General features: G+C 41.2%; 1 protein-coding gene across 2 annotated transcripts in view; it reads right to left on the bottom strand.

Annotated features, from left to right (window-relative positions):
- Positions 1 to 716: 716 nt before the first annotated feature.
- The window catches only part of SH2D4A (SH2 domain containing 4A), a 92,177-nt gene continuing 72,515 nt past the window's right edge, over positions 717 to 20,378 (bottom strand). For both annotated transcript variants that reach the window (XM_060181628.1, XM_060181633.1), the window contains exons 9-10: positions 2,897 to 3,117; positions 717 to 1,319 (exon numbers count right to left, since the gene is read on the bottom strand). In XM_060181628.1, coding sequence (XP_060037611.1) covers positions 1,227 to 1,319; positions 2,897 to 3,117 — 314 coding nt within the window. In that variant the 3' untranslated portion in view covers positions 717 to 1,226. The remainder of the gene's footprint in view (positions 1,320 to 2,896; positions 3,118 to 20,378) is intronic.

Genomic DNA, 20,378 nt, shown 5'->3' with positions numbered 1-20,378 from the left:
CATGTGTGTCAGTTCCCCACTTCAGTTCAGTCTGACCTCATCTTAACTTGATTACAGCTGTAAAGACTGTAGTCCCACTATTCCCAGTAAGCCACAGTGACAATGATAGGATCTTAGGACTTCAAAATATCTTGGGGTGAGGGGTGGTTTATAAATTTTTTTAGTTAATATTGCCTCCAGGGTTATCTCTAAGGCTCAGTGCCTGCACTACGAATCCATTGTTCCTAGTGGTCATTATTTCTGCTGTTTTTGTTGTTGCTGGATAGGATAAAGAGAACTTGAGAAGGGAGGGGGGATAGAGAGGGAGAGAGTAGGATAGACACCTGCAGAACTGCTTCACTGCTTATGAAGCAACCTCCCTGCAGGTGGGGAACCAGGAGCTTCAACCAGGATCTTTGTGCAAGTCCTTGAGCTTCACACTACAGGAGGCACTTTTCAACTCACAGCATTAGGAAGTATCCAAGCAGTAGGTTCTTCTGTACTTGTCTGTCGGCACTAATAACCAGTCCCTTGCTGTGTGGGCTCCATCCCTCCTGGTGCTTTCTCTCTGGTAGAGTTAAAGGAGGGAGTTGTCCCAGGTTTCCAGGATAAGAGGACACTTCACAGAAGTCTGTCAATGTTCTTTCAGCCAGCAGAACTTTTGTACACGTTAATTCACTCATCTGCATTTCAAAATTCCTCATTCAGTTTATATGCCCAGGCACAGTAGGTGAAATGTGATAGCAGGGTTATCTCAGCCACCAGCAAAGGTTTTCGCTTTTGGTTTGTCAACTTTCCACAGCTAACATGGAGCGTCATATAGACTGATCCTTGAGACCTTTTAAGACAATGCAGAGATGGAGTATAGGGGGTCATGAAATATTATAGTTCACAAGAGGTACTGTAATGTTTGTTGTTTTTTTTGAAGTACAGCTGAGTTCCTGAAAAGTTTTCTAGTTCTTTGTTTTTATCTTACATAGAATACTCAAGTTATATCCCTTGTGTTTGCTGACGACAGTGGGACTCTTCTCCCATTACTTGTGGAGTGCATATGATGCACTTAACTTTGAACTTCAGCCTTTGTGAAGAAGAGAAACCCCCAGAGACTCCAAGGATACTTGCAGTTAACTGATCAACATTGCCTTTGCTGAAGGGTGATGTTTGGCTTCATACATACATGTTCCCCTCAGTGGGGTCTGTCCAGAGGAAAGCCACATGGAAGGTGCAGGATGACATATCCAGCTGTATCACTCAAAGAGCTCCAGGTAGTCGGGCAGCTGGGACTGCTGACCACAGGGGTGAAGAAGGAGCTCCTTCCCCAGGGAAGTGATGGGTTCCTCCTGCAAACCAGAAGGCACAGGTCAAGTTGGGCTAAGGGCAGACAGAACCTTAAAATAGTATAAAGTCAAGCCTTTCCTACCTCCTCAGAGTAGGTAACATCCTGCCTACCCTTGATTCACATAAATCTTTAGTAGTCTATGATGATCTTAAAGACTTTTTTTCTCTTTATATTATTTACATTTATTTGTTTTCCTTATTTATAATTTTGCCACCAGAGCACTGCTCAGCTATTGGCTTATGGTCATTTGTGGGACTAAATCTAGAACCTCAGAGCCTGAGGCATGAAAGCCTTTTTTTTTTTGCATAAATATTATGCTATCTCCCTGACTTTTTTTTCTTTTTCTTTCTTTCTTTTTTTCCTTTTTTTTTTTTTTTTTTTTTACAAAAAATGTATTTACTTAGAAGCATTCAGAATGTCGACAAAACAGCTGCAACTTTCTTTTTGCAACTGAAGAGTGCTTTTTCAGTTGAACAGAACAAGTATTTCATATAAGCTGTATCATAGACAGCTAAAGATGAAAAACAAAAAAAACTACCATCCCCATATATAACTAATTTGTGCTGTGTACCAACAAGAACCTGCTTTAAATTTCTGTGCTAGTTTACAACCCCCACACTATACCAGGCCAGGTTAGTGTTTATTGAAAATACCACCACGACAGGGCTTTTTTTTTTTCTTTTTGTCTCTAGGGTTATCGTTGGGGCTCAGTGCCTCCTGGCAGACATCATTTGTTTCATTGTTGTTGTAACTGTTATTGTTGTTGTTGCTACTACTGTTGTTATTGGATAGGATAGAGAGAAATTGAGGGGGAAAGGGGAAGACAAAGGGGAAAGAAAGATACCTACAGACCTGCATTACTGCTTGTGAAGTGACCCCCTGCAGGGGGAGCCAGGGTCTCAAACCAAGATCCTTGCTTGGTTCCTGCACTGCACACTATGTGCATTTAATCTAGTGCACTATAGCCCAGACGCCAGGACAGGACTATCTAAAAACACATTCGGTAGTGTGTTTAATGTACAAAAAAGGACACCGTACAGTTCAAAAACAAATCTTATAAAGCCTTACATTTCAATTTTTTTTTCTTTAAAAGAAGTGAATTGTGTACAGGGGGGTTAAGTGCTTTATGGAAAAGAAAAAAATGTACTAGAACCAGCTTATTCATCATCTTCTTCTTCCTCATCTTCTTACTTTTTCTTGCTTTTTTCGACTTTGACAACTCCCTTCTTGGCTGCATCAGGTTCCACAAACTGCCACACACTTTCTCTTCCCCCAGGCCCAAGTTCTAATTTCAGAATCTCAGCTGTGGCCAGAGTGCACACAGACTTTTTTTTCCCCTCCTTTCTAACATCTACTGCATTTTCTGCTTCTGTGGGTCTCCCTGAGTATCTGAGGAGGAACAGAGCTCAGTGATAAAGGAAATTCAATTAAACATCCTAGTTATCAAGAAGAATTATCAAAGACTTATCTCCTCCAATTGCTGGTCTCAAATCCTTTTTCTTGTAATTGCCTCTCATTGTTAGAGCTGCTGCAAGACAACAATTCATAGAGCAAAATTAAGTTTGTACACGGTTTCACCTTGTGATAGTCCACCAAGTCCGCCAAAGTGGAGTGCTGCAGCTGGTCCACACCCAGGAAGCTGTAGGAGTCCTTGGAGGCGTCTATGAGAAAGTGTTTACACCCCTCCTCAGACAGATAGGATAGGGCATAGCCCTTGATCCTTTCACTGACACGGATCAGAAAGCTGCCAGGTGCACATCTGCTCAGAAGTTCATTTGCTCTCTTTACTGTGAGAATTCCTGTGAGAAAACAAAGAAGGTATTTCAGCCAAATCATTTCCAAAACTTTTACCTTTCAAATACATCAGGAGTGTGTTGGTTGGGGAAATGGATAGAGACAGAGAGACACCTGCAGCACTGTTTCATGAACCACTCACAAAGCTTTCCTCCTGAAGGTGGGGACTGAGGGCTCAAACCTGGGTCCTTGCACAATGTAACATGTGCAGTCAACCAGGTGTGATACCACCTGGCTCCTATGCTCAATTTCTTACCAGAAAAAAAAGTCTTTTGGTAAGAAGGTAGCAGATGAACACAGCCCTGCAGTTTTCTCTGTAAAGTTGAAAACTCATGATAATTATCAGGAATAAAACATAAAAACATTTATTTTAAAATATTTTTTTAATGTATTGGATAGAGACAAAGAAATTGAGAGAGAAGGGGGAGACAGGGAGAGAAAAAGAGAGATACCTGTAGACCTGCCTCACCACTGCAGGTACCAGAGTGGTGCTTTGACTTATTTCTCCCTTTCTCCCTCCCTCTCTACTTTTTTGCCTGTCTATTCAAATGAAAAAAACATAGTAGGGGTACAGTCCCACATCACTCTCACCACTTCTCTGTGCTTCCTCCTCAGCAATAACCACCATAGCTTTCCTAAGGTCTTAGAGATGGACTGATTATTTCCCCACCCCACTGAGTCCATGAGTTTCAAATCTCTATATTTCACACATAAGTGTAACCATCTGGTAGTTGTTCTTCACTTCCTTCCTTATTTCACTAAGCATAATCACCTTCAGTTCCATTCATTTTGTCCTGAAGGACACGATATCTTTTTTTTTTAATTGCTGAGTAGTGTACCCTATTGAGTGTATACATGATTGTATTTTGAAGACCGAATTTTATATTTTTTCCAATTTTAGTATATGTGCTGCCGAAGTGAGCACTGAATTTTATATTTTTTCATTGATACTTAAAACTCAGAACCAAGGATCTGATAAACCAGGAGGGAAAAAGGGCAACATTCTCAAAAGAAAAAAAAAAAGATTGCTTTCTTCTCCCAGATATACTGAGAAGCTAATACTGAAATTCCACGTTTCTTTAATGGACTGTGCAGCTGTTATAATTTATAATGCTATAACATCTGGATTTTATGCAGAAGTATTTGGATTCCTAAAGTGAAAGCCACTCTGGAGAGGTATAACCAAATTAAGAGTTTAGGGCAAATTCCTTTTAAAAATTAGGTCATAGAGTAGCTATAAAGCAAATTGTCTGAGAGCCTCTCATTTGGTAATTATTACTGATTACACACAGATCTTGGCACTTTCTAATCTCCAGGGAAACCGGAACACAATGAATTGATTTTATGGTAAATCACAGGTCATAATGGAGGCTCTTTGAAAATAGTGGCACTGACAGCAGGTCTAGAAGGTAAGTGTTTTACAGACTAATCTTTGTTCACTTCACTTTAACAACAGGACTATTATTTCTGAAAGGCTTACTCTCTTGGTACTTCTGATTATGCAGGTCATTGTACAGTGTTTCATGATTCCATCAAGGGCAGTGGGTATGTGCTGGGAGGCATGGCTGTGATCCCTGTTTCTGAATGCAAAGCAAAACCCTCAGAATCTGATAGACAATGCCCTGCAAAGGTCTAATGAATGCTTTGTCTAACAATCAAGTTAGATATTTCTTACAGTTCTAGTCTGAACTTTGTTACCACAGGGGCTAGGGATACACTTCATGGTTCTCAGAAACACCACCAGGCCCAACTTTGTTGATGTATAACTATATGACCTAATTCCAGCATCTGGAAAATATGTTTTTACTTTATTTTATTAGTGATTTAATAATGATTGACAAGATCATAGGATAAGAGGGATACAATTCCTACCACCAGAGTGCCATATACTCTCACCTCTATTGGAAGGTTCCTTATTTATTCCTTTGGGAGTATGGAACAAAGATTTTTATGGGGTGCAGAAGGTAGGAGGTCTGGCTTTTGTAATTGCTTCACTGCTGGACATGAAGTCAGGGAATCCTGGAATTCCCACATAAATATGATGGGCCTATATCTCTAACAGATCCCTCTCTCCACCACCATTGGTCATCTCCACCAGGAACAACATCATAAATCTTCTACAGGACCTTACCCTCAATGTGGAACAACAATGATAGAAACTGCCCTGCTCTCTGAAGGGAGGCTGTGTTAACATATTCTGCCACTCGAGGACTTTTCCTGAAATACGTGCAGCCTAGAATGTTCTTAGCTATAACCATGGAAAGTGAGTTCAGACCAACAGGGATGCAGAGGTTTACACAGGCTCCTAGATCAGATTGATGGGGTTTACAGCTAATGGTATTTATATACTTTTCCCATATTTGGGAGCTACTCTCTGTCCTGACCCAAGTTTCTAGTCCTATTCTGGAACAACTCTGACACTGTCTTTGCAGACAATACTTTTTGTTTGTTTGTTTTTTGGTTTTGCCTCCAGAGTTATCGCTAGGGCTCACTGCCTGCACTACGAATCCACTGCTCCTGTGGCCATTTTATTTTATTTTATTTTATTTTGTAATAGGACAGAGAGAAATTGAGATGGGAGGGAAAGATAGATAGAGAGAGAGAAAGATACCTGCAGACCTGCTTTACTGCTTATGAAATGCTCCCCCCTCCCCCCCCAGGTTGGGAGCCAGGGGCTCGAACTGGGATCCTTGTGCAGGTCCTTGCACTTTTTACTGTGTATGCTTAACCTGAAGCGCCACCACCCAGCCACCCAGCCAATACTTTTAGCCCACCTGCACAAGTTATCTGTGGGGCTCTGGCAAAAATCAGTAAAGTCATAGGCCTCTTGGAATAAACCTAAAATAAACTTCCTAGCTTTTTCCAAAAAGGAAACCACAAATCACATCTGCTATATTCTTACCTTTAGGTTCCTGAAAAATTTAAATTAAAATTTAAAAAATTGTTCTGCTTTATATCTTAATGCTTTTTCAGCCACCAAGTTGCAGATGATGCCAACCTGACTTCCCTGGGCAGATGACCTCACCAATGTGTCCTGGAACCCTACCTCACCAGAGCCCTACTCCACTAAGGGAAAGTTAGAAAATGTGTGTTTTAAAGTCAAATAAAAGCTAACTAAATGGATGACAACATTTAAAGTTCTTTTCTTCTCCCTGACTCTACTTCATTGAATCCATACAGCATTCTGACAAAGTTTAAGTGTCATATCACTGCCCTCAAATAATAGATGAGGAAGCCTGTATCACAGAGAGTGCACCATTTAGCAAAGTCATATATGCCAAAAGGTCAGACAGAAGCCAAGAAACCCAGGTTCTCACCATTCAGACACTACTCCTTGCCTGTACTGACTACTGCTCAATAGGATTCCATTATTCCATCCTCAGCTCTGAAAGGAGCAGTGCTGACATTATGATCATCTCTATATGCCCCCAGGTTATAAGTTCCAGTAAGTTCTAAGTCTCATGTCTCCCACTCTAGTGTTTATTGGTTTATTTTAAAAGAATATTTTATTTATTTTAATGTGAAAGATTTACAGAAAGAAAAAAGGAAAGGGAGAAAGGCAAGAAGAAAGAAAGAAAGAAAGAAAGAGAGAGAGAAAGAGAGAAAAGGAAGGAAGGAAAGAAGGTAGGTGAAGGGCAGGGCAGGGCAGGGCAGGGCAGGGCAGGGCAGGGCAGGTGAAGGGCAGGGCAGGGCAGGGCAGGGCAGGGCAGGGCAGGTGAAGGGCAGGTGAAGGGCAGGGCAGGGCAGGGCAGGGCAGGGCAGGGCAGGGCAGGTGAAGGGCAGGGCAGGGCAGGGCAGGGCAGGTGAAGGGCAGGTGAAGGGCAGGGCAGGGCAGGGCAGGGCAGGGCAGGGCAGGGCAGGGCAAGAAAGGAAAGGCAAGGCCAGCTCTGGCTTATGGTTGTGTTGGGGATTGGAACCAGGAACCTGAGAGCTACAGGCATGAGCTTTTAATTAGGCCCATGCATTTTTCCTGGCACTGGCGCAAATAAAATAAGAGCACGTATTCCATAGAAAGATGTCCATCTTGACCTCGACCTTGAATAAATCCCTCTCTCCACTGTTACCAGTCATCTCTATCAGGAACAACAAAACAGACCCCTTTGTGATCCCCATAGGACCTTGCCCTCAACTTGGATCAACAATGATAGAGAATGTTCCATCCTCCGAAGGGAGGATGGACAACATACTTCATGCTACACCTGAGGAAGATGGGTCAATATTGGGCAGCTTGGAATGTTCCTGCTCATGACCACAGAATTTGAGCTCAGATCTACAGGGATGCACATAGGCTCATAAGCTGAATATGGGCCCCAGATCACATCAAATCAATGGGGTTACAGTCAACAATATTTATATACCTTTCCCATATTAGAGAGCTACTTTCTTCCCTGATCCAGCTTTCTGGTCCTTTTCCAGCCATGACATCATCTCCCCAGACAGTAACTTGGATCCACCTGCATATCAGATTTCAGGCTCAGGGGTAAAAAGAAAAAAAAAGAATAGTATAGCTACAGGCCTTTTGGAATATAACTAAAATATGCCTACTAGCTATCTACAAAATTGAGGACCCCCCCCAACTCTTCATCTGCACTATTCCAGCCTTTAGGTTCATGATTGGTCAACAATTTGTTTGGCTTTATATGTTAACTCTGTTTTCAACCACCAGGTTCCAGATGCTAGCATGATGCCGACCAGACTTCCCTGGACAGACAACCCTACCAATGTGTCCTGGAGCTCTGCTTCCCCAGAGCCCTTCCCCACTAGGGAAAGAGAGAGGCAGGCTGGGAGTATGGATTGACCATTCAATGCCCATGTTCATCGGGGAAGCAATTACAGAAGCCAGACCTTCTACTTTCTGTAACTCACAATGACTCTGGGTCCATACTCCCAGAAAGATAGAGAATGGGAAAGCTATCAGGAGAGGGGATGGGATATGGAGGTCTGGTGGTGGGAATTGTGTGGAGTTGTACCCCTCTTATCCTATGGTTTAGTCAATGTTTCCTTTTTATAAATAAAAAAAATAAAACGATCTTGCATCATTTATAGTATACTATCACAAATAAGACATTGGTGTTGATATTATTTAATCGCACTTAGAATTTATCATGCACTTTTTGGAACATATTTCTTTCTTTTAAAAAAAATTTTTTTTTCCCCTTTTGTTGCCCTTGCTGTTTATCATTGTTGTTGTAGTTATTATTGTTACTGCTGTCATTGTTGTTGGATAGGATAGAGAGAAATGGAGAGAGGAGGGGAAGACAGACAGGGGGAGAGAAAGATACCTACAGACCGCCTGTCAAGCTAACTCCCTGCAGGTGGGGACCGGAGGTGGGGGGGGTGAGGGGGTGGGGCTAGAACCAGGATCTTTACTCTGGCCCTTGCGCTTTGTACCATGTGCGCTTAACCTGCTTTGCCACTTGCCCGGCTCCCTATTTCTATATAATGTTTTCTCACATTATAAATTTGTAAAGTTTGTGTAATATATATAGCCACTCCTTTGAAAGGGTGACTTGTATGGTGTCATTCCTGAACGCTGGTGGAATTGTAGTAGAGTGACTTCCATGTGGTAAAACTTGAGCATCATCTGTAGGACTGATGTTATCCTTTTGCATCTCTGACTATTTTAATAAAATTTCAGGAGTAAATATTAAAAACAAAACAAAAAAAAAGAGAGAAAGATGTCCATTTCTCACCTGGGCAAGTTAAAGAACGTGTGTCTTTCAGTGATTGTTTAGTAAGTGGAGTCTCCTGGCTGTGGAGCAAATGTGTAAATGGCTTTGTTGCCTGACTAAGCACAAGTCCCTGTCACCAAAGAGTGACAAGCTCCAGCTGCTTCAAGCTTTCCCATGAGCAAAGTCTGTGGAGAAATACTCACACATAGCCTCTCATCAGCTCCACCAGAAGCTCTCACTCCCTCTTCTGTCATCTGTCTCCTATTCTCTGCCTTTGGGGCTGCCTAAAATAAGGTGCTGGATGGAGGAGATGGCACTGAGGGAGCACCTTCCAGAAGAAGCACAGCTTTGCTGTTAATTGGCCTCAAAATCCCACACTGAAATCTGCCCGTAGAAGGGGGTGAATAAGTTGAGAAACAAGATGAGAAGAGAAAACACTAAGCAGAACTGGGAATGAAGTCCGTGTATTGTACTCAAGTAAAAGACTCTGGGGTGGGTGGTGGGGGAGGGCTCAGGTCCTGGAACATGATGGCAGAGAACCTAGTGGGGGTTGTATTGTTATGTGGAAAACTGGGAAATGTTATGCATGTAGAAACCATTTTATTTATTGTCAACTGTAAAACATTAATCCCCTAGTAAGGAAAAAAGAAGGGCGGTGAGTAAAAGAAAAGGCTTTTATTTTCAAGTGACAACCCTACTAGACTCTAAACGGCCATGCTATCCACTGGGAATCCTAAACTTGGAAAGTAGTGCCATATTTTTCCACTACAGTTCCCTCCTATTATATATATCTCTCTCTCCCTTCTTCCCCCCTCTTCCTACTCTTTCTTCCTCTCCCTTTCTCTCCCTTCCTTCCTTTCTCTTTCTTTCTTTCTTTCTTTCTCTCTCCTTTTCTTTCTCTCTCCCTTTCTTTCCCCTCCCTCCCTTTCTTTCTTTCTTTCTTTCTTTCTTTCTTTCTTTCTTTCTCTTTTTCTCTCTCCTTTTCTCTTTCTCTCTCCCTTTCTTTCCCCTCCCTCCCTCCCTCTCTTTCTTTCTTTCTTTCTTTCTTTTTTTCTTTCCCAGAGCATTGCTCATATCTGGCTTCTGTTACTAATTGAACCTGAGACTTCTGGTGCCTCAGGCAAGAAAGTCTTTTTTGCATAACTATTATGCTATCCCCTCGCCAACCCTCCCAATCTCTTTCTTTTAAAATGGTGCTAAGGAATTAACCCGGGACTGGGCATATACACAACACTGCTGAGCTGCCTCTCTGACTCAACTTTATTCTTTACTTTAAAGGGGTCCAATGAGAAGGAAAGGGATACATAAGTACCACTCTTAACACCCTGAAATTTCACTTTCTTTGTGGCTCTCAAGTGGTGATAGGAATCAGACCCAGGGGGTTACATGCACTCTATGCACTTTATGTATTTTGCCTGCTGAGCCACCTCATAGACTCTCGGATACTTTCTTTTTCATCTTTATATTTAGAAGAGGATAATATATTTGTACCTGAGATTATGGAACCTCAGGCATAAAAGTATTTTCTCAATCACTACACTATCTCCCTTGTCCTGACAGTAATTTCTGAGTTGTCCTAGAACTGCACTAGGACTTCTTTTTTGCCTCCAGGGGTATTGCTTTGGTGCCTGCACCATGAATCCACTGCTCCTGGAGGGCATTTTCCCCCATTTTTATTGCCCTTGTTGTTGTTGTTATTGTTGCTACTGCTATTGGATAGGACAGAGAGAAATGGAGAGGGGAGGGGAAGACAGAGAGGGGGAGAGAAAGATAGACACCTGCAGACCTGCTTCACTGCTTGTGAAGCGACTCCCCTGCAGGTAGGGAGCCAGGGGGCTTGAACCGGGATCCTTACGCTGGTCCTGTGCTTCTCACCATGTGCGCTTAACCCACTGCACTACCACCTGATCCCCAGGACTTCTATATTGAAGGGGTTTCATTACGATGCTGAGCTTTACCTGAAGATCTCAGGCACTTTAATATTAGAAAAAATCATCAGAGCTCTTAAAATATTAGTCATGATATTTCATTAATAATGAAAGTGTTCAAATGATATCCTGTGGTCTCACTCCATTACTCTAATGGCTAATGCTTATTAACTAGAGCTTACTATGAGCCATAGTAAGTTCTAAGTGCTTTACATATATTAACTCAGTAAATCTTCAGAACAGCCCTCTGTTCAGGTAACACCATTACTTGCAATGCACAGATGAGAGCTAGAAACAGTGGATTCAGGGGCTGGCAAAATAGGTTACTTGGATCGTGTATCTGCCTTGCCATATGTTCAAACCAGGTTTGAAGCTGGCCCACACCCCATTAGAGGAAGCTTCTGTGCTGTGGTGGTGATTTCCTCTTTCCTGCCTCTTTCTCATTTTCTATCTGGAAAAGTTGGCCCAGAACAGTGAATCCTCAGTACTAAAAGAAAGAAAAAGATAAAGAAAGAAAGAAAGAGAAAGAAAGAGAAAAGAAACACAGAAGTCAAGTGGTTTGCATGAAACCACATAGCTGGCTGGTGTGAGATGTTAATGTGGTGTGGGACTATGTGAAAGCTAGGTGGAGCTTAGGGGAGCTCTCCCATCCTTGGATGGAGGTCTGGAAAGACAACCCACTTGTTAGTCTCTCTCATCATAGATATGAGCCAAGAGGGAAAAAGTCTCCCAGACTAAGCTTGCCTTGTTAGTCTCTCAAGCCCACAGAGATCTCACAGTTTCTCCTTGCTAACTGCAGGTCGCATGACTGCCTGCTTTAAGGTTCATTTACTCAAAGTTCACCTCACCTTCTGATCACGAAGGAGAACACACCTTATCACACACTCCTAGCAGTGCCCTTTGATGTCCTTAATTTGCATCAAACCTTGCCTATCTTCTCTCTATCTTGACTTAACTGGTTCAACGCCTATTCTCCTCTCAAAGCCTTTGGGTAATTAAATGCCTGCATCAGGAGACTAATTATCTTGACCTTTATGTATTTCCATCAATTCTTATCATACCAGCCCCCTACCATAGGGGCAAGCTGACCTTTAAGAAACCTGTAATTTCTGATGTATTTGAAAAATGTTCTTTGTTTAACTTTCTCTCTATATATATCCAAGCCCACCCCTGAATAAATTGAGAGTGTTCCAATTCTCCCCGGTGTCTCTTGCCTATATCGCTGCGTCTCTTGAACAAGCAAGGGAGAACCAGTTATCTTACCTTTGCTGCTGAGAGTCACCGCGGGAGACCCAGCAATGTGGCACCAGAAATGTGCTTTTAACACTACACTCTTGACCTCAAAATACTTCTCTAAGCAGTAGAAGCCCTCTTTATTTTATTTTTAAAACTTTATTAGTGATTTAATATTGATTTACAAAATTACAAGATAACAGGGAGACATCTCTGCACCGTTCCTACCACCAGAGTTCTATATCTTCATTCCCTTCACTGTAAGTTACAGAAAATCTCCCAAGGTTGCAGATATGGCTTAACTATTTGCATATATTTGCCCCCCTCCCCCCCCTACGGTCCCATTGTCTCTTCCTTTCCAAGTCACACATACAACTATTACACGTACCAAATGGATGTACTAAATGTCCCTCCCTTTTTCCTTTTCTCTCTCTGGGTTCTGATGGAGCTGGAGTTCAGAACCCTCTGGTCATCTCCCCCCTATCACTTCTCCACCACTGGGGGTATGGACCAAAATTCTTTTTGGGGTACAGAAGGTGGGAGTTCTGGTAGAAGCCCTCTTTCTAAAGTTCAAAGTAGAACCCACAAAAGAGTATCTTTCCTTTGTCCCTCTGCTACCCTTCTACCTTTCCTTTGCCTTTAAGGTCACTTGAAAGCTGCCTCAAAAACTACAGCAGAGAAATCCCAGAGTGAGGTCCAGGGCAGTTGTAAGGAGAAGCCTGGATCTCTGATGAGATAAACTGTGACACCATTCGGCTGACAGTATCTGAGTGAGGGCCTGAGAGCATCATTTGAAACACACCAGAGCCATCCTACGGCACTCCCCATGTGGGGCAGGGACCTGGGCTGCACACTTGTCAGAGCACAGATCCTACCAAGTGAGCTATCTCACCAGTCCCACTTTTTCTTTTCTGGAAAATCCTGTAGTGATGAAATCATATATGTGCAAAGCCCCAGCAACACCAAAATAAATAAATAAAAATAAACTACTAAGAAAAATGCAATGCTAACTATTTGTTTCAGAAATGCAACCTCTTCTCCAACCTGAATAAATGTGGAACCTGAATAAAACTTGCAGCCTTATTGTGCTTCCTCTTGTGTTACCTCAGAAATGGAAATAGGGGATCAGGCAGTAGTGCAGTGGGTTAAGTGGCACAAAGCAAAAGGACTGGAGGACGGATCTGGTTCGAGCCCCCGGCTCCCCACCTGCAGGGGAGTCGCTTCACAGGTGGTGAAGCAGGTCTGCAGGTATCTATCTTTCTCTCCCCCTCTCTGTCTTCCTCCCCCTCTCAATTTCTCTCTGTCCTATCCAGCAACAACGACATCAATAACAATGATAATAATAACCACAACAATGATAAAACAACCAGGGTAACAAAAGGGAAAAAAATGGCCTCCTGAGCAGTGGATTCGTGGTGCAGGCACCAAGCCCTGGCAATAAGCCTGGAGGCAAAAAAAAAAAAAAAAGAAAAGAAAAGAAAAAGAAATTGAAACTAATACTATAATATTTAATAGTCCCATAGGTGAAATACCGAAACCATCTAAGACTGTCCTTTGATGCCATTATGGCAGATGAAGCCTTCCTGCTAAACTGTGGGTAAATTCCCTGGGCTTCATGTTAAAAGTCCCAATGGTCTCTTTCAAGGGCAAATCACTGACTGCCAGAGAACAGACTTCCAGCCACACTGACCAGTAATTTATGCTTAGTAAAGACAAATTTGAACAGTCCTTTATGAGAGGTGGGCAGAATTCTGATGACCCCCCACAAGGAAGAAATCTTTACTTCTCAGCAAAATAGTTGAAAGTCAGATTATAACTTAGTACTGTTGATTTGCAGGTTCATTAAAGGTCTACCCTGAAAGAAACCTTGAGAGGGATCTAAGATACTTTCTGAGTATAATTTATCCAGTTGTGTGTATTCTCAGTCTTTTTTTTTTTGCCTCCAGCCACTGGGGCTCGGTGCCAGAACCACAAATCCACTGCTCCTGGCAGCCATTTTTTTCCATTTTATTTTATAAAACAGAGAGAAATTGAGAGAGGAGGGGGAGACAGAGAGGGAAAAAGATAGACACATCTGCAAACCTGCTTTATCACTTGTGAAGCGTCTCCCCTGTAGGTGGTGAGCCGGGGACTCAAACCCAGAACCTTGAGTGGGTCTTTGCCCTTAACTGAGTGTGCCACCACCCAGCCCCATATACACTCAATCTTGAAAGAGATATACTTGAAAGACAATATGCTTAGACAGAAGAGGGATACAAGATTCCACCTGTCTAATAACTTCTGAAGAACTCAAGTTCCAGAGGGTAACTGCCTTCACAGAAATGGGTGAAGTGTACCCTCATGCCACCCCCAAGATAGCAACAATTTAGAGGGATTCTTTAAAAATGGAAACAATTGGGTTGGTATAAAAGCTTATTTGGATAGTGTGCCTTCTTTGCCATGCATGAGGCCCAGGTTTGAACCCTGCCCTGTCTACAATAGAGGAAACTTCAATGCTGTGGTATCTTTCCTTCTCTCTGTGTTTCTAGCACTCTCTGTATCTGAAAAAGTATGCCCAGAGTGATGAAACCCCAGTGTTGACAAAAATAAATGGAAACCGTCAAAGCAGCTAAAGCAGGTACTATGTTGGTATCCCACAGATGTTCAAGGATTTGCTTTTCAAGCAGTCTAAATGATAAAGCATGGGAACTATAGTACTTGGAGGACAGGTTCAATTAAATACCATGACAGCAAAAGACATCCACAGGAAACAAAACAAGATGAAAATATTTCATCAACAGCCCAATTATATCCATATTTGAATAAGGAAGTGCTAATTATACTTCAGATGAATAATGTTCAGCTATTGATACATAAAGCAAATATGTGAATTCTCTAACAACAGAAACAATTAGGACATCCCTAAGTTTAATACTTGTTGCTATCTTTTCCCCACTTGCAGTTGCTGCCAACGTGGAGGCTATAACACACACTGCAGTATTTTTTAAGAGGAACAAGAAAATGTTGACAAAATGAAGAAATGAAACTGTAGGTCTGGGAACATACCTTCAAATTCTAATTTTATTGATTTCTAGGTCGTTTCTCCAGGAAGCATCTAGGCACTATAGTGAGGATAGTTACACATTTACACACTTTGAAGACTCATAATCAGAAGCTAGAATAAATAAAATGACTTTGCTTAATAAGCAGGATGGTAGCATGCATATATAAATGATACACACTGACAAAGACCAGAGCACTGCTCAGCTGTGGCTCATGGTGGTGCTGGGATTGGACCTGGGACCTCAGAGTCTCAGGCAAAAAGTCTTTTGCATAACCATTAATCTATCTCCCCAGCCCAGGATGTCAGTTTTAACTAGGACTCTTGACACTTAGCACCTGTTTTACAAACATTCTAGACCATAAGACATTTCCTAAAGACTGGTGCGACATGAGGGCTAGATGCAAAACTAAAATGAATTTTAAGAAGGGATTTTTTTTTGGAGCATTGAGATAGTCCTAAACTAAAAGAAAAAAAAAAATCAAATCAGGATAACATGGAAACAGGAAACAAAGGGAAAAAGAAGAGAAAACCATCTCTCTTAAGGAAAGGGAAAAAAATAACTAAGTAGGCTGAATCAATTGCAATTTTCAGAAGATTACAGATGTAGAAAATAGAAGCTATCATTTTAGGAACTCAAGGACTCACTCCCAACTCTGAACTACTCCTTCTAACTCCTCACAACCTTAACCTGCAATGTTCTGTCAAACTTTTTCCAACAACTTTATTCCCTGATGTGGAAATTATTGTGCCCTTCTTTAAAAATTATTACTTCCTTCTGGATTGACTTCCTGGTTTCCAGGATTTTTAAGGATATGCTTCTACATAAATAATTGTGGAAGCAGTATAAAACAGCTTTTAGAATAAGATCTATATTATTTATCCCTTAATATGACTAGATTACTTAAGATAATGTTTTTGTGGTAAGGTTAAGATCATAATGTAAAGGTAGAGAGTATAAGAAGGTAAGTATACTCTGCCCTGGTAATCTGTCAGATTAGAAGCAACATGTTCTAATCATTGTCCGGGAGATTTACATAGAGTAGATGATTTACTTTAAGACAACAAAAAAATTTACCCTACAGTGTAGATATAATTTTTATCCACATTTTATATAGGTAAAACACTACTCAAAACTGGATGATTTGGTCTTAGAGTCTTGCCCTGAACCTATGCTATCCTGCCTTTCCAAGTTAGAAGCGAAGCAAACTCTATCTACCACCTTGGGGCATGAAACTGCTTTATAAAAATTAGTTTTAGATGCAATTACCATACAGTAAAATATGCCAACATTAAGTGTGCAATTTGATTGGTTATGACAATGTGCATAGTTGTATAACCTCTACTACATAGAAATTTCATTTTATTATCCCCAAACCTATGTGGGCTTGGGCCATTTTCTTACAGACTTGAAAGTCAGATATCTGCTTCTCAGAATTCTATCCAGGCCAGGACTGAGTCAAACTGTCTCCAGGTAAAATAGCTTTTTCTTTCTTTTTCTAGGTGGAATAAAGCAAAACTTATGCTGATTAAAGTCTTCTGAACACTTCTACTTCACCAATGACTGTGAGATTTACTGAACTCATTTATTAGAGAAGCAAATTTTAGGGGCCAGGCAGTGGCAGCACAAGGATCTGGGTTTGAGCCTCTGCTCCCCACCTATAGGGAGGATGCTTCATGAGCAGTGAAGCAGGTCTGCAAGGTCTGTCTTTCTCTGACCCTCTTTACATCCCCCTTCCTTCTCAGTTTCTCTCTGTCTTGTCAAGTAAAAGTAAAATAGGAAGGAAAAAATAGAAAGGAAAAAGTAGCTGCCAAATGCTGTGTATTCGTAGTGCCAGCACTGAGCCCCAGCAATACTCTGGCGGCAATTTCAAAAAGGAGGAGGAGAAGAAGCAAATCACTGTGATTTTATTATTTACGGATTTAATGTCTACTGGATAGGTTAAAATCATGATAAGAGTATGCCCACTTGTGCTAATGGTTTGACATGCTGGGGCTTTGAAGTGCAGTAGATCCGGCTCTCTATACGGACTCGGCTACCTCTAGAAGCAGCCTGCGAAAGTACCAGCTATCTTAGTTTCTTGTTTCTTATTCTATAAAGAGGTAGTAAAAGTTAAAATAGTCATTATACTACTTGGTACATATTAGACTCAAAAATTACAGCTACAACAGTCTCTGATCTCACTTTGGGGCTGATCTTAAGAAACAGGGGAGCTACATGGTGAAAATTGGACTAGGCAAGGTCTGTTTCAGCATGGGCAAGGCCTTGAGGGAGGGGGTGAGGGGAAGGGGTTGCGCAGACATTGGGGACCCAGTGCACTAGAGTGGAGGAGGACCTAAGTGGTGGTAGAAGTGGCGTGCAAGCACCTACCATGAAAGATGAGAAACTGCACCCCTGCAACAACAGTCCTCTAAATCATTATTTTCCTAATGAAACAATTTCATAAATTCAAAATTTTGAGAGTTCAACAGTGTTACTAGATTCAGAATTAATATATTGAAGTCGTAATTTTTTTCACACCACCTATAAACAATCATGCAACTTAAAAAAAACTATCTTCAAGACAGAAACAAAAAATTGTAAATACGTAAGACTAAATAATTTTCTAAAGATAGTGGTTCCATATGGGAACATCATTTAGCTGTTTAAAAAGAAATATATAGAGTTGTCTACCTGGTTCATGGATAGAAAGACCAATAGCATAAAAATAGCAATTATCTCTCCTAATTTGTCTATAGATTAATTCAAAAGAATTCCAGTGAAATATTCCAACAAAGTTTTGATTTTCCTTTCAAGTGTAGAAGTAAACATTTAGTTGGAATGAGAAAAAAAATCACAAAAATTACTAGGTTTACAAAGCTAAAATATATGATACACATAGCAAAATTCAAGAGAAAAACAGGTTCACTAACAACCCACACACCTTTGCAATCTTTTTTCTTATCTTTTGACTGTGTATTATTTGACTTTATGTGACACCAATTTTGAATATCTTTTCTATAGTGACAAAGTACTAAGGCAATTCGGTCTTCTTCCATGGTTTTAAATCTTGACAAGTTGCTTCTGAAAACCTTCTGAGCATATAAAGGGAGCAAGAAGAGTAGTACAAGTTCAAAGAAGTAGGAAGAGAGAGAGAGAACTTTCCCTACAAAATATGGAACTTTACAATAAAGATAGAGTACATTAAAGGATTGGTACTTCCATTTTTTGACCTCAGGGGAGCTCTGCAACTATAAGATCTGTTGCTGAGGAGTTACTGATGCAGTCTCCGTCCCCAGGTTTTACTACGCCCCGCGAAATCCTAGCATTGCCCCCTTCAACCAATCCTGGCCCTACACGTCACCCCTGGTTGTCGCCCAATAAAAAGCCCCCTCACCCCCACCCCCTCTCTCTCTGGGCTCTCAGCTCTCCCTCTCTGAGGTCTCGCTCCAGGCTCCCCCCCCCCCCCCCGCCCCACCCCCCCCCCCCCGTGGTCAGGTAGTGGGGATGGCCATTGCCGTGGGGATGGCCATTGCCGGCTGGCTCCACGTGGTCTGAACCAAACCCCCCCATTCTATAATAAAGATTTGTGTACCCCTTTGCTCTGGACGTCCGCTCTCTTCTCCGCGGTGCAGCCCGACACCAGACCACCACAACAACAAAGATCCTCTCCTCTTTTTTTTTTTTTTCTTTTTAGACAGAAAGGGAGAGAATGAAAAATTGTACTATGGACATATATTCCAGAGAAATAAAATCTTATCAATAACCTGTACATAAAACTATTCATAGCAGCTTTTTTCCACAATAGTCCAAAACAAGAAACAAAACTGATATGACTGAATTGTTAAACATACTATAATAAATCCTTATCATTTAATGTGATTCAGTGATCAAAAGAATCTGTTAATATGTGCAACAACTTGTATGGATCTAAGAGTTCCTAGGATGAATGAATGGAAAATATATATATAGAGAGAAATCGCAAACAATATTATTCCATTTAGATACATTTACTTAGTGAGAATAAAACATAAAAAATAGGGGCCGGGTGGTAGCACACCTGGTTGAGTGCACATGTTACAATGCACAAGAACCCAGATTCAAGCCCCTAGTCCCCAGGTTCAAGCCCCCAGTCCCCACCTGCAGGGTTTCGGAAAGCTTTGCAAGTGGTGAAGCAGTATTGTGGGTGTCTCGCTGTCTTTAATGTCTTTCTCCAGTACAAACAATACAAAGTAATTTATTTAACTTCAGTCTTATAAACACATAGAGAAAGCAATGTCTATGTTGTGGTATTAACATACTTCCTAATTTTCTAGGCATGCAGTAGTGTGTCTTAAAACTGTTCTGAAACTTAGAATATTGAAAAATAAATCACCTAACACACACACACACACACACACACACACACACACACACACACACACACACACACACACAGAGTAAATCCTATATACAGGATCTTTGCTTGCAACCGAAGTAGCATTAAAGATCACTGAGGAAAGAATATGTAATGAATGAAGTTGAGACAAAGGGCCATTCATATGAAAAACTATCCATTAGGTCTCTATACTTGAAATCATATATAAACCAAATTATAGGTTGTCAGTACATGTACAACTTGCAAAAGCCATAAAGAAAAAAAAGCAACACAGCCTCACAGAAATGAATAACTTTTATGTCTCAAAATGTGTCCTGAAGTTCAAAAGCAAATCACAGACCAGAAGACATATGCAATCCATATGACTGGCAAAAGATTGATGCTCAGAATATATTAAATCCTGAAAATCAATATAAGAAACTCAAGTGTGTGAGGTAGCTCAGTGGGAGAGCACATCTTCACATGTGTGGTGTCCTAAGTTCAATACCTGCCCTCAAACAAAAACTCAGTTCCATAGAAAAATAGTCAGAGATGTGTAGAAACCCTGCCACTTGAGGAAGATTGGTCCTGAAATGAGTAAAGCCCTGTTCCCAGCTGTGACCATGAGCTGCAAGCTCAGACCAATAGGGACTCAGAGGTTACACAGGGTCTGGTGCTAAATATAAATATATTTATGGGCCCTGGATTGGGTGGGATGGAGGTAAATAGTTAATTCTATCCACAGACTTTTTTCAAGAATGGGAGTTACTCTCTGCCCTAATCCATTTCTCTAGCCTTTTTCTCTACTCTGACATCATTTCCTCAGACAACATTTTTATTCAACCTCACGCTAGCTAGCAAACTTATGCAAAAACTACCATAGCCATGGGCCCTTAGAAACTTACCTGAAATGGACTTCTGAGAGCTTTCTTTCAGCTAAGATCTCTAATCTCATCTGCTCTGTTCCTACTTTTTGGTTCCTGTTCATTAATCATTTTGTCTCACTTTATGTCCTGCCATTTTCCAGACACCAAGTTGCAGATGTTACCATGATTC

Source organism: Erinaceus europaeus, chromosome 2 (genome assembly GCF_950295315.1).
Source record: "Erinaceus europaeus chromosome 2, mEriEur2.1, whole genome shotgun sequence".
Classification (NCBI taxonomy): Eukaryota; Metazoa; Chordata; class Mammalia; order Eulipotyphla; family Erinaceidae; genus Erinaceus; species Erinaceus europaeus.
The sequence above is the reverse complement of the archived record's forward strand: the minus strand, read 5'-3'. Positions and strand labels throughout refer to the sequence as shown.